This window comes from Gopherus evgoodei, chromosome 16 (assembly GCF_007399415.2).
Source record: "Gopherus evgoodei ecotype Sinaloan lineage chromosome 16, rGopEvg1_v1.p, whole genome shotgun sequence".
In the NCBI taxonomy this organism is placed as follows: domain Eukaryota; kingdom Metazoa; phylum Chordata; order Testudines; family Testudinidae; genus Gopherus; species Gopherus evgoodei.
The window spans coordinates 24,201,532-24,216,480 of NC_044337.1; the positions used below are offsets into that span (position 1 = coordinate 24,201,532).

General features: G+C 41.4%; 1 protein-coding gene across 7 annotated transcripts in view; it reads right to left on the reverse strand.

Moving 5' to 3' along the window:
- NR6A1 (nuclear receptor subfamily 6 group A member 1) overlaps positions 1–14,949 on the reverse strand; it is a 189,771-nt gene that overhangs the window by 137,915 nt on the left and 36,907 nt on the right. For all 7 annotated transcript variants that reach the window (XM_030535637.1, XM_030535644.1, XM_030535640.1 and 4 more), the window contains one exon: positions 9,546–9,605. In XM_030535637.1, coding sequence (XP_030391497.1) covers positions 9,546–9,605 — 60 coding nt within the window. The remainder of the gene's footprint in view (positions 1–9,545; positions 9,606–14,949) is intronic.

The following is a 14,949-nucleotide window of genomic DNA, read 5'->3' on the forward strand; positions in this document are numbered from 1 at the left end:
AGACACTTCTCTCCGGATTCTTTTCACAAGGAGATTGGACTGAAGCAGTTCTGTCAATCAGCTATCTTCAAGCAACATGTTGCTTCAAGAGAATTCTGAGGGGAATACCCCACAACATACATATGAAACATGAAGTATGTGATATGGCTAAAATAAGCTGTTGCTCATACAGTTCTGTATAGGTCTGGATTTCTCACGGACACACAACATTAAAGTATTGTACACCTTGTACTATATGCATGCTGCTGTGCATTTTAAGAAAGGTGTTTTTGAAGAGAAATTACACCTGTGTAAAGCATATTATTGATAGACAAGTTAAGAGTAAGAATGGGTAACTGATTGACTTTAGTGCTAAATGCCACACTAGAATATTTTTCCCCACACATCACAACTAGCTTTGAAATGTTATCTTTGAACCTCAAATCTAAAAGTGTTGAGAGGTTTTCATCTACTGCACCAGAAAAGAATGCCAGACATACTCAAGACAAGAAGCAGACTCTGCCAGGCAGGACTCTACTTCAAAACAAGTGAATACAACAGGTGTGCTTTTTTCCCAGGAGATGCAGTAATGAGAAAATTCAACAGTTTTTATTTTTAATAGTTAATTAAAGCCATTTATTAAAGCCCTACAAAATCTATATTAGGGTTCCAGACAAGAATACAGGTGGCTGCTTGTAGTCACAAAAATATTTTGTAGCACCACTCCCCAAACATATATTTTCCCTCCCACAAACTGAGTTGCAGTGACACTTTCTGCATCCCCATGAGACTCCGTGGAACTGCTGGTGAAAGTACTGAACTCCAGCAGCTAAGGGCTCTTCATAGGAAGATACTCCGCCAATTGTCGTCACCTAACAGAGCTGTCGGACTGGTAATGGGCAAACTCTTAATCACTTCCAACTGCAGAGGAAGATCAAATTTCATCCCAGTGAAAGATATTTATATACATACATTAGTGCCTGTACAGTAGATTGAGGAGACTGACAGTTTAAGCCTTCCTCAGAACTATAATCTTTGTGCCAGTATGTTGGATCTGCAGACTTCTTGCCAGAAGAAAGGAAAAAATTTAACTGAAAATCTCCTATTTAAAAGATCCATCACAATGGGATGTCGAAGTGCAGCATGTCAGCAGGGCAAGAAACAAAGGACGAATGGGCTAGACTTTTTAAAAACCATGTATCAATTTACGGGGTAAACATACGATGCAGAGCCCTCCCTTCAACAGCAGGGACTGATCGGGCCTATACCCTTAATTTTTAAAACTTACTTACTTAAGGTATGTAAACATGACCATTTGGCCACCCTACACATCTCTGCGTTTTAAATGATCTTTCAGGCCAGGAGGGTTCCTGGCTCTGAATGAACGAGCACAAACATTTAAGGGGAATGCAGTTTCTACTTCTGAATGCTTCTGAAGTGTGCCACTTGGCTGCTTCCCCCCACCCCTTGTTTATTTATGATAGATGTTGCAGGCCAACAGAGCTAGAGATTTTTCTGAATTGGGTACTTAGCATTAAAGGTTGATTTTTAGAGCTCTCTTGACAGCAAGATTATGCCATGAGGGGGCAGGATTTTGTTTGTTTGGTTCCACGGATTGGGATTTTTGTTTAAAAATGGTCTTTTGCATGTGGGCAGAAAAGTATAGAAGACGACATTTCTTGTACTTAGGTTTGTTTGGGGAATCAAGGCTGTGTTAAATCCTAACACAACTTTGCTATCATGAGAGGTGTGGGACTGCTGTTCCACAGTAAGACCTTACCCCTCCTCAAAAACACTCTTTGCCAAAGATACTGAACCAGGATGACAACATTTAAAGATAAAAAAACTAAGTCCATTTTTTACAAGAAATCAAAAGGATGCTTTAGACAGGGTATTTAATACAAGATTTAGGTCCCAAGAGGGAGATCTCATTGGTGTAGTGTTGAAAAACAAGGGCACTCTAGGACATTGTATGTCTGGTTAAGACCACAATCCCGTCGTCTCTAGTGAGCTAGAAACGTCTACCACTTTCATTTCAGAGCATCTGAGGGTTTGGCCCATATTAAGACTTTACTATAACAACTCCAAACAAGACACGTTCCCTTGTCTTGATTAGGTTCATCCATACCAATACTTAGCACTATGCCTCATTTACAGACCTGGCCCTTGAAGATGTGCTGTTTATAGAATACTTTCTCAGGAATGAAGATGATACAAACAGCTGAACATCCTATTTAAATTCATACCTCTTAAATATCCAGAGTTATTAATCTAGCTACAGGGTTTCCATGTGGAATTTGACCCCTGAGAACAGATCCTTCTTGTGGGCTAGGTCTAACTTAGCAGTGGTTGCCTCCTGAATTGGATACAAGAGAACCAGGACCTCTGGACAAGGTCCAAGAGAACCAGGACCTCTGGACAAGGCAGGGACAATCTAGCTCATTTCTGACATTTACTTTTTATTTAATTGTCCTGAAGAACATTATGAACAGAAGAAAAGGTGATTATTTTGGCCCTGGGAGAACAGGCTGTAGCTACAGCCTATTAACCTCCATTTGTAAACAGACTTTTGCTGCAGATATCCCTCCCTCCCTCCCTCCTGGAACAGGGCCTGTACCTCCACTTGAACTTGGGATGTACACTCTACGATCCTCTGCCTGCTTAGCCACCTCCTATAAAGCTTATTACTTATTTTTAATGCTTGAGAATACAGAAGATTCTCCCTCCCCTTCTTTCCTTCGTCCAGGAAGAGAGACTATTAAACACCCATAGTATGGTTTCACAGAGTTTAAGACCCACCCTCCAAGACATTGCCTATACCACGGGGTTGACCATCTCATAGCAGAAGACCAAGCTCCAGAACCCTTGGAGCTGGGCCACCAGAATCACCAGTGCAGGAAAACGGGGGGAGGGGGGTGTCATGTACCTTGGAGAGTGTTGATGAAGCAGAGTTCAACAGCTGCAGCAAACTGGACATTTGACAAACAGGGCTTGCCACCTCCAACGTGAAGTCCAAGGCTTGCTAATGGATTCAGAAAACATGCTTGTGCTAAGACAAAGTTCAGGGTCTATCAAACCTGCATACTACAGTACTTGTATTGCTATATAGACCAGAAACCTATAACCTCTTACAGGCCTGGTCTACACTACGCGTTTAAACTGATTTTAGCAGCATTAAACCAATTTAACGCTGTACCCGCCCACACTACGAGGCCCTTTATATTGATATAAAGGGCTCTTTAAATCGGTTTCTGTACTCCTCCGACGAGAGGAGTAGCGCTAAAATCGGTATTACCATATCGGATTAGGATTAGTGTGGCCGCAAATAGACAGTATTGGCCTCCGGGCAGTATCCCACAGTGCACCACTGTGACCGCTCTGGACAGCAATCTCAACTCGGATGCAGTGGCCAGGTAAACAGGAAAAGCCCCGCGAAATTTTGATTTTCATTTCTTCTTTGCCCAGCGTGGAGCTCTGATCAGCACGGGTGGCAATGCAGTCCCAAATCCAAAAAGAGCTCCAGCATGGACTGTACGGGAGATACTGGATCTGATCGCTGTATGGGGAAACAAATCTGTTCTATCAGAGCTCCGTTACAGAAGACAAAATGCGAAAGCGTTTCAAAAAAAAATCTACAGGCTACACAGTGCTGTGACACAAGCGTAACGGGAAGCCAGAGACTCAAATGGATGCTCATGGAGGGAGGGAGGGGGTACTGAGGACTCCAGCTATCCTTAAGTCCCCAGCAGTCTCGGAAAAGTATTTGCATTCTTGGCTGAGCTCCCAATGCCTGTAGGTTCAAACACATTGTCCAGCGTGGTTCAGGGTATAGCTCATCAATTTACTCCCTCCCCCACCACGTGAAAGAAAAAGGAAAGAAATCGTTTGACTATTTTCAGTGTCACCCTATGTCTACTGAATGCTGCTGGTAGACGCGATGCTGCAGCAGTGAAGAGCAGTATCCGCTCCTCTCCCCTCCCCGGTGGCAGACGGTACAGTATGACTGCTATCTGTCGTCACCATCAGCCCGTGCTTGATAACTGCTGAATACTCCTGGCTGGCCTCAGGGGCACCTGGGTAAAAATAGGAATGATTCCTGGTCATTCCCAGTAGATGGGACAGAACGGCTGGTAACCATCCTCATCATAGCAACTGGGGGATGAGCTCCATCAGCCCCCTCCCTTTCCTGTGTAAAGAAAAGATTCTGTCCTGCCTGGACTGTCATAGCACCGGGAGGCTGCCTCCCCCTCATTTTATCTCACTAACAAGTCACTGTTTCTTATTCCTGCATTCTTCATAACTTCATGACAGAAATGGAGGGGACACTGCCACGGTAGCCCAGGAAGGTTGGGGGAGGAGGGAAGCAATGGGTGGGGTTGTTGCAGGGGCACCCCCCGTGAATGGCATGTAGCTCATCATTTCTGCAGGATCTGACACGGAGCAGCTGTGCTCTCTGATACACTGCTTCTCTAGTACACTTGCCCCATATTCTAGGCAGGGCTGACTATTTTTAGAAACCATAAAGGAGGGATTGACTCGGGGAGTCATTCCCAGCTTTGCCTTTGCGCCGCCGGCCAATCTCAGCCAGGGGCACCCATGATAGCAGCAGACAGCACAGAAGGACAGATAACCATCATCTCATTGCCAAATTACACTGGCAGCGGACGGTACAGAACGACTGGTAACCGTCTCTGCTGTCATGCAAAAGCAAATGAATGCTGCTGTGTAGCACTGGAGTAACACCTCTGTTCGCGGCATCCAGTACACATACGGTGACTGTAAAAAAAAAAAAAAAAAAGCTCAACGGGCTCCATGGTTGCCATGCTATGGCATCTGCCAGGGCAATCCAGGGAAAAATGGCATGAAACGATTGTCTGCCGTTGCTTTCCCAGAGGAAGAAATGACTGACGACATTTACCCAGAACTACCCGCGACAATGATTTTTGCCCCATCAGCCACTGGGCTCTCAACACAGAATTCCAATGGGCGGGGGAGACTGCGGGAACTACGGAATAGCTACCCACAGTGCAACGCTCTGGAAATCAACGCTAGCCTCGGACCATGAACACACACTGCCGAATTAATGTGCTTAGTGTGGCCGCGTGCACTCGACTTTATACAATCTGTTTTATAAAACCGGTTTATGTAAAATAGGAATTATTCCGTAGTGTAGACGTATCCACTCTCAGACTTGGAGTGGCTAGAGGCATTCCATGTGTGGGGTCAGTACCAGATCCTGAGCATGAAGTGGTTTGACTGTGAGAAAAGTCAAACAGAGATCTGGCCTTCCTTCAGTTGTTCATTACATTTAAATGCAGCATTGTGTGCTTCAGCCCTGTCTCCAGAATGGACGAAAATACCTGAGCACTGTGCTCTCAAGCTCTCCATCAAGGGGTGAAAATGTGCATGCCCTGACCTCACCTGGCACCACTCATGGCGCTGCCCCAGAGATTTGTGAATTCACAGGACTGAACCAGATGCATGAAGGCCACTGATATCTTGCAACACTTTCACAGGTACATCTTGGCTTATCAGGGCTGAAGTTAGCTCTTAGGGCGTAACTGACTGCACTCTGACTGTGATCAGTTGATACTGTATTGGATGTCTGTTCTTCTAGTACACTTGAATGAAATTGTTCCCTGCATGGCCTGGAAATCCAAGGGGTAGTGGCTCAGTGCTAATAAAGGTTGTCAAATCTCAGGCCTTCAGCACAGTGTGTACCCTGCTCTTACAGGGTTCCCTCCCCCTTCTGCATAAGACAGAAGGGGAGTGGCTGCTATGTCCTAAGATATCACTGAAGAGAGATCTGAAGGGAAACACACAAGCTGCGATGCTATAGAAATAAGTAATATTTGAAAGGCTCACTCTTAAAATGATCTCTAAGTGAGCTCCTTGAACTTTATAGATGTTTCCTAAGCCCCTGCTCAAGGGAAAGATAAGGGAAGCCTTCATGTGGAGCATACATGTTGTTCCACTGAATACCATAATGAGCAAGGCAATGTTACATATGCAACCACATAACCACAGTCAACAAGACAGTCACTTAAGGGCTGGCTCACACCTTAAGGGGGAATGGGAAAGCATTCAGAAATAATGAACCAAAAGGCCCTTACCTCCTACTGTCTGAAAGACTCTCCCTTTTGTCCCTCCAGAGCTGGCAGTTCAGAAGCAAGCAATAAAACTATGGGGCACAGCTAATCCCCAGATAGCCCAGGCATTTATGCACCCTTCTGCCTGCTTCTCTACTCCTCTGGTTGTTTGTGAGGTGCTCCAAGCAGAGAAACCTGCCCAGAAAGCTGAAGCCAGCTAGCTTATCAGAAGGGATGTCTCCAAGAAGCTTGCTGCAGAGCTCCTAAGGCAAAGTAACAGCCCAGTTACTCTTAGAATCCAATCAGCCAATTTTGTTCTCTGGTTGATCTGAGCAGCAGGTCTCAAACCTTCTTGCAGCTGCTGGTGACAGTCTATGGTTAGGTGCTCACAGATGTGGCCACTCCAAGCCTGGCTTTACAGGGCAAGTGCCATATGGCCAAAGGCTTTACCAACTAGCCAGTGAAAATAGCACATAATACTTTGTAGTTGTTCATATTACCATTTTATTTACTACAACATGAATGATCATCCTGAAATGGACTGAAGTTCCTGCTGTGCTTACTTTTCCATAATTTTATTCAAGGATAGCTAGTTTACTAATGAAATCTAGTCACCTGGTAACAAGTAAAGGATATGGTACTTGTCTTATCTACAAATCTGTTAAATTGCCTGAACCTGAAGGTCCTGCAATCTAATACAATCATTTGTCTAAACACAGATGAACAGATTTTCACAATCCCCTCCACACCCCACAGAAAAATTCTGACCATTTGGTCCCTTCATATCTCAAACACAAGTCAAAACACACTCCTCTACCACACCCACAAGAAAATACACACTATTTTCTTTTAAAGGTTTAAGGCCCTTGAAAGGCCCTGTTTCTTAGGCAGCAAAATGGAAGGCGCTGCTCTTTTTAAAGGCACACGCTGTACCTCCCTTTGGCTGGAATTCTCTACAGCAAAATACGTCCCAAGAGGACAGGAAACTAAAAAGTACTGCTGGATTGTTCACACAAATTCTTTTCAAATGCTTGTAACAGTATTTTGAATCTTCAGCTCTGACCTTGCAAAGACTTATGCATGTGATCAATTTTCCACACATTAATATCCTCATTGAACTCAGTGGGACTGCTTAGGTGTAAAGATAACCACAGACAGAACTCTACAGAACTGGAGTTTTAAAGGATCTTTCTCCAAGCCTCAAACACTGAAATGCCCTGCTCACTTAATGTAACCACCTCAGTACAGCTCCAGTGAAACACCCTATTTTCAAGGATTTATAACATGGTATAAATATTTCAGCATGACTTTACAAAAAAGCAGCCTGCAAGGTCTCAGCTGGGGAGTAGGCATGTTTTCACATACTTAAAAATTCAAGAAGTACAAAACAAATGACAAGGTTCCTGGGTTTAGATACAGGTTTTGCCCTTATGCAATTCAAAACAGCTTTCTTTCTATAGAAAATTTGGAGCATCTTCATTCAAAATATAGCTGTTCCCTTTAGACATTTTCAAGGACATTGCAAGTGATGTTGACCTACAATGAAATGAAAGCAGCACACACAGTAGTGCTTTCCAATTACAGTCAGTGTACAGTGACACTTCTGCTCTACCTCAGTGGGAGTACAAAAGAGGTGCAGTCCCAACACAACACAAAGCATGTTCACTTCAACCGCAAAGATGCATTAGTAAAACTAATTTAGTCAGGGACACTGAGTTAAACAAAAATCTGAAGCAAACGCCTAATAACCCAGGAGAGTCATAGCAAAAGGATAGCCCAATTCACTGGCACAATAAGCTGCAAAAAGCCAAGGATAAAATGGGTGCTCTGCAGACCTTATGTAAAAGTTTTGGATGCAACAAGTATCTGGGAACTCTGAGTTTTATCATCTTCTACATTCATATAATTCTGAAAGTCCTGAAAGGATTTGGTAAAGCAGCAACCCTTCCCCATTTGATCAACTAAGAAAAACAGATGGCTCAAGTGTTGACAAGCACATCGCCATAATACCACGATGCAAAAACCATAGTTCAATTCTTGTTATTAAGCAGTCTTACCTTGAGCATTCAGCAAATATATCCAGATGCTAGGCTATTATACAAAATTACATTTCTCTTAATACACTTTGTGCCTTATGGAGATACGACACCCATAAATCTAAGTAACACTGGGCAATAAAGATTTAATGTTAAACTATTTTTTCAAATCATCATAGCTGATTTTCAAAAATATGCACATTCAGTTTGTGCACCTAGTTTGCACATGCAGTTCCAACAACTACACCAGTAAAACTGCCAGTTTGTATTTGCAAACAATCAAGATGCTGGCCTCACCACTTGCACACAAAAATCTGATTTGTCCATGCAATCACTCATTATATAGACTAATTAAGCAAGAAATTCCACATATGCTTTTGAAAGTCAGGCCGTAGGAGCGTATTTTAAATGCTCAAGCCAAGAAAAATTATAGCTAAAACTCTCTCCACAAACTACATTCCTATGTGAAAGCTTCTTCAAAGATTTAAATGATTTCTCAGGTGCAAACAGGTGCAATCCCCCAGCACAATGAGGTCAAGGAGATAGAGCATCTCTGGACTTCGAACCTCTTGAGTTTCTGTGATTGCCCCTGAAACTTATTTGACCACTATCTTCTAAATAAACTGCCAGTTAATTGTTTACCTATTCTGAGAATGCCCCAGGGAGTTTCCAACAAATTAAATACATTGTCTTAAAGCAGGAGAAATCTACACTGAATTGCTGCCTCTGTTTAGAATTAGATATTTAGAATTTACACCTAAACACTCCTGTCTCTGATAAGGACTTATTGCCACCTAGTGGATTACTTAGTCCTCAGATATACTAATTACCACTAGATGGAGACTAAAAATAAGCCATTACTAGTGAAGTAACTGGATTCTGAAAGTCCTAAAGTTAAGATTTTCAGAGTAGCATAAGGGAGTAAAAATGCCCTAAATCCATTGAAACTTAAGCCTGGGCACCAACTCCCTTCATCTCCTTTGAAAATCCTGGTCTGTATAACTAGGAGAATGTCTGCATACAGGATTGTGTCTATATGGGAAGGGTTTTGCTGATATAGTTAATCCAGCAAACTCTATAGGGTGGATGCAGTTCTATTGGTATAGAAGTGCTTGTACCAGATGAAGTGAGTCTACACTAAAGGGTTTTTTTTTCCCAGCATAGATATATCAGTTAAAAAAATATATATCATGCACATAGCTATGATGGCAAAACTTAGTATAGACCAGGTCTAGGGCGCTTTTGTGGGAGGGGAGAAAATAAGAATTCTTCCTGAAAGTGCAATGCCCTGCTCCTTAAGTGAACTTTTTTTTTTACTGCATTGCTCTTCAAAAACTTCCATACTGAAGTACTATTTCAATTCACTGGCAATCTCAAAACAAAGGAAGTTGTCAAAGAAATGCAACCTAGTCATGTGGGGTAAAAAAGAAAAGGTACTTACTGCCCACAGAGTTCATGGGAAGCCCAGGAGATGAGAAACTCATCTGTTCGACATCTGTAGCTAATAAGAAAAAAAATGTTTAGGCACTCGCATTTATTTAAAATAGAAATTGCAATATTTAATTTTGAAAGTTAAAATAAATGCATGTTTACACTCATATGTCCATCTGTTCATCCCCCTTTTCATCATGTTAGATAGTTGCACATAAAGGCTAATTTCAATTTTGTTATATCTGAAAAAACAAATTTCAGCATTTTTTCCTCCCTAAAAGCCCCTAAAATTGACAAATCTCCAGATTAGAGAGACACTACACACATGCATGCATATACAACATGGCAGCATACATGGGCATAAAAATATTGTTTAAAATATTGTAACATTCATTTTGGTATTTCAAGACTTGAGTGCTTATTTATGCAACCTGAACATTCTTGTAAATGTAGATTTGATAGATTTTTCTAGATTCTTATTTAAAAAAATATGGAGAGTATCTTTATTCTACAATGTTGCTAACTTACAAGCAACAGCTAAATTCCATATCTCAACTATATAGTTTACCTGTGAAAGTGCATTGCAATCCCAAATTTTCAGAAATCATGAGTCACACCCCAAAAGGTCATCACATTGGCTTAAAAATTATGATATTAAAAATAATGTATTTATGGGATGTTTTATGCCAGGTTGAGACTTTGAAGGGAAGCCACTAATCCTTAAAATGTTTGCTACCATTTCTGGTTCAAAACTGAACCTTACATACAGAGTACTGAAATGCAGCTAGAAGGGAGACTGCACTTACCCTACTAACCCCAGAATGCAGTCTCAAGCAGACATGGCTGCAATGCTCAGTTGTGCCTGATTAAATTTCTAGATATTTAAACAGAAGCTTGAAAACATTAGTCACAGTCATTTGAAAAGGGAACATCACATGACTTCAGGACTGGGGTTTGAATAAAAGCACCAAGTATCAAGACTTGCCCAAAAATCTGAAAAATGACAAAATTGCTGGAACTCCTGCTCCCATGACTTTCAAGAGGTCCTTAGGAGTTAAGTTTGCCCTTCTGAAAACTTGAGTTGTACAGAGCAGTCTTAAACCTTACAGAATGTAGCAGCCCACCCTAACCATTTCACACCATCAATATGCCACACATGCATGCACAGTCTTAACTGTACTCTTTGAGCTTACTAAAAATATCAGAAAAGACTTAGTACACATTCTATGAGAGGGTCATAGCTTAATCATATGCCAACCAACATGTCAGAATAATCAATTGTGGCTATTTCAACGCAAGTTTGACTTTCTGCAGTCAAAAGTGCTGGGCTAGAAGTATTCAAAGGATCTCAACAATTCTTTCACGTGGAGAAAAGTATTTCACCCTCTTTACCTATAACTTAGACAACTGAACCAGTTTTACTCCAAGTTTACCCAAAAAAAAAAAACAAAAACAAAAAACCACTCTGTCTTTGGGCTGAGACTAAGACTGGAAAATTTTAGCAAGCCATGAGCCTCTGGAAACAGGTTGAGTGAAAACAGTTATGCAATTGTAGGTACTATAGCAGCCAATGCCACTCTTCCCATGATAAACAAACTGTGTATTTGTGCTTCTAGTTGTCACCATCATGTATTTTTAAAAGTTTATTCTTCAGACATTACACAGCAAAAAGTTACCTTTACTGTATTTATTCATGTCATTTTATTAATATCTCAAGGTATCAAGAGACACTAGTATTAAAGTAAGAATTTTTATTTAAGCAATTTTATTTTATCCTCCATCCCTTTAAAAGATGTCTATCTTCCATAGAAACGTGCTATTGTTTCAAAGCATTCATTTCTCTAGTCAGATAACAGGCATGTGTAACTGTCTCTGAAAACTTCATTTTCATCAGTTTGCAAAGAATTCCTAAACTCTAGGTTCCATCAGCTTTAAATTCTACATATTAACCTCTGAAATGGGTCAGCCCTAGAAATGGCAGAAGGGGTCAAGAAGATGAGATCCAAACAGGGTCTGGAGTCCCTTCAAAAGGATCCTTATCAGAAAAGAGATTCCCTTCAAAACACTGCATAATGCAGGGGCCCTCCCCCCACATCTGATCAGCAGCTGCACCAGAAGTAGTTTCCCTCCAGCACAAGGAAGCCACGAGCATGTATAAGATATAGATCAATATCATGCAGTTGGGGGAGAAAAAGACGATCCAAGGTTCAAGAGGGGTCTAACTCCAGACAGGAACCTTAACTTTGGAGAAGAACTTTATACCTAGGAAGGACCCATCTACAAAGAAATAGGTTCAGTTGTGATCATAGATCAGATAAAGCCTTCTATTCTCACTTTCAAAAACAAAATTCCTGTTGATAGTGATTTCTAAAAGCACATCCAGGATTCCCAGGCATTGTGTCATATTTCTTCCCCCGCCCCAGTAATACTTCCTATATTTTACCTTTTCATTATGGTCTGGATATACAGGTTTGTGACTCTGCTTTTGTAGCGTTATCATTTGAATTTGTCTCTTTCTCACATCCCCATGATCTCACAAGTCCATCAAGCAGGAGAATCTCCAGAGTATCAGTTTTCTTGCTAGTAGATTATGTCCCACATCTACCCTTAAGACCAAAAACAATGCACCAATATACAACACTACATTCCTAAACCACAGAACTCACTCCTGGAAGCATACCTTCATAGCACAATACAAGGGTCTGTCTTTGGCCAAGTCTTTCCTGCATTTTATCTTTCTATTTTTCCAATATATTCCCTGGTGGACTAATAAACGATTGAAGACAGACAGCATTGCTGCTGCTGGTGGGTGTTTATACATCTGTTCGTAATGTGAAATGTGTCCAAATGCTACAGTAATGAGGTACACTACAGCTACAAATAAACGTTTAAGCATTTACAACAGACCATTCTTGTAGGAAACAGCAGATGTGCATTGTGGGCAGAGCACTGTAGTTATATGCCCTTCATTCCCTACTTGACTCTAGCTTCACTTATCAAGAATGTTTTGTTTATGCTCCTACTTTGTCTTAGTACATGGAATGAGAACAGAGATAACATCCTACATGAATCAGCTGTCATGGACCAAAAACTGTTGAGATGAAGACTATTAGTGGGAGCTCAGGGTTCTCAAAGGCATCGTGCTACACTCCAGTGGGAGACAAGAGAGACATTTTACTGCCCAGACCTGCTAAGTATTTATATCTGAGTTCATTCTCGCTGGCATTTCTAACACCATTAATTTGGAGCACTGCTTGGTGATACTGCACTTTCGGTCTCAATGGCTCACGTTATGTAGCACATTTTTCCAAGTTTTCTAGATAGAAAAAAAAATGTTTAATACAAACTACCTTGTGTGTCCCCATCTCCTCTCAGTGATGTGAGTGTTAGCCTTATCAAAGTGCACTAACCATACCGTTACCTTCTTGTTACCTATAAACTAAATTAATATTGTGATACAGCATGGCCAGAGGGCAGCAGGAGTGTGTTAGCAGGGAGCCTTATTCCCTGCAAGGGGAGGAAGGTTTGTTATAGATTAACTAGAGCACCAGCAGTCAGTCATGTGATGTGATAAAAACCCCTCCTTCAGTCAGACAGTGTGGGAGTTGGAGCAGAGAGCAGTTTGAAGGAGTTGGTGAAGAGAACAGTATTGAAGAGAGACAAAAGGAAAGTTTGGAGGAGTGCTGCGGTGGGCTGAGAAATCAAAAAGAAATCCTAGGTAAGGGGCACCTGACTGTGTAGAAGATGGGCAAGAAGCCCCTTCCCAAGCTGAAGGGCAGGAGAGGGAAGTAGCCCAGGGGAAGGAACCGCTAGTTCAAGTGGTTCACCACAAACCTCAGGGCCTCCAGGTTGGGACCTGGAGAAGAGGGCGGATCCAGGTCCCTCCCTCTCCACTCCCCTCCTCAAGGACACTAGTGGGGTAATTAAAATACTGGTTCAGAGGCAAGCAATGGCACCCTGAACCTTCCCCAAAGAAGAGAAAATGCGAGACCCAGCATAACAGTACCAGCAATTTGCCACAATATATATTGATTTATGTTCGATGACTGGAAAGAGTTTCATCTAGGACCATCTCCTGTTACAGTTGTTTGTGTATCTTCATATGCTGCTGAATTGTAACATGAAAAACTAAGCACAAGTGTAAAAGTGACAATTTGCTGAAGATGTTGGAGGGGTAAGTGCACGCTAATTTAAACTGGCATGGGGACAACTCCTTTAGCTTTCAAAAAGGCTAAAGTAATGGGTCAACAGATGGCCATCTAAGTTACCTGCTGCTGTTTGCAGGAGGAGGGGTCAGCTGCCTTCTGAGTCAGTCAGATGGCAGAGAACAGTCTCAGTTAGAAGTGGTTAGCAACACAAGGGAAATGATATCTGAATAACTGAATCACTTAAAGCAGTAAGCTATACCTGCAAACATCTGTAATTTATCGAGTTTCATTCCACAATATGCAGCTTACTTGATTAAAACTACCTCTCTTACAAGACAAATGCAGTGAGGTATGCATTTCTTTAACGATCTTTGTTTTAACATTAGAGCAAAATTTCTATTCTTGTACAATTAGCATAGCGATGTTCAGAGCAAAACAAATTCCTGACGCTGCTTTTAAATCATAATAAATTATGTACTTTACAGTTTCAAATTTCAATAATGTTTTATTATGCTCTCCTGTATACAAGCACAAATTATACTCCACTTTCTCAAGGAGTATTGGATTTCAAGCATGTATCATTTATACTATGCTAACAAAAGAACCCACAAAACTCCATTTTCAACACATAGCTCCTAAATATACACAAGACTGCTGGTTCTTCCTCCCCCTCTTGATACTCCTGTAATTCATTACATGCAACATGTTTAACTTCTAAGAACGGCTCAGCTAAGAGGGGGTGAGGTGGAGAAGATACGGATTTATAGACAGTTAAGGTTTTGGAAACAGGTTTGCTCTAAAAGATGACAGAAAAGGACAAAATAGCTCCTTATTATGAAGAGCAGCTGTTGCCAATCCAACTACTTACCCTATGACCTTTTCTCTGGCCAATAAGCGACCAGTGCCAATTGTTTTCTTGTATTATGTACGTTTACAAGCCCAAGTGGCATGAAAGGAATTAATAATTTAGCTCATGGAGCTGATGACCTTTATTATGGTACCTCCTATTTGCTCTGATTTCTGTTCAGTAAAGAACTGCCTTTAAGCCACAGGGTTGCTTTAAGCATTTCTCACTTTACAGCCTAATTGGGTACCATAACATAAATCAATTATTTCTCCTGTTTTAAGTAGCAATACCATCTATTCTTAAACCACTAGATTTCCAGCTTCCCTTGTATTAAGCCAGGCCTTGTTCTTGAAGTTTTACAGCTGTATAGTAAACATGTTGAAGAAAAGCTTGATGAGCATTGCAGGATTAGGGTCAAC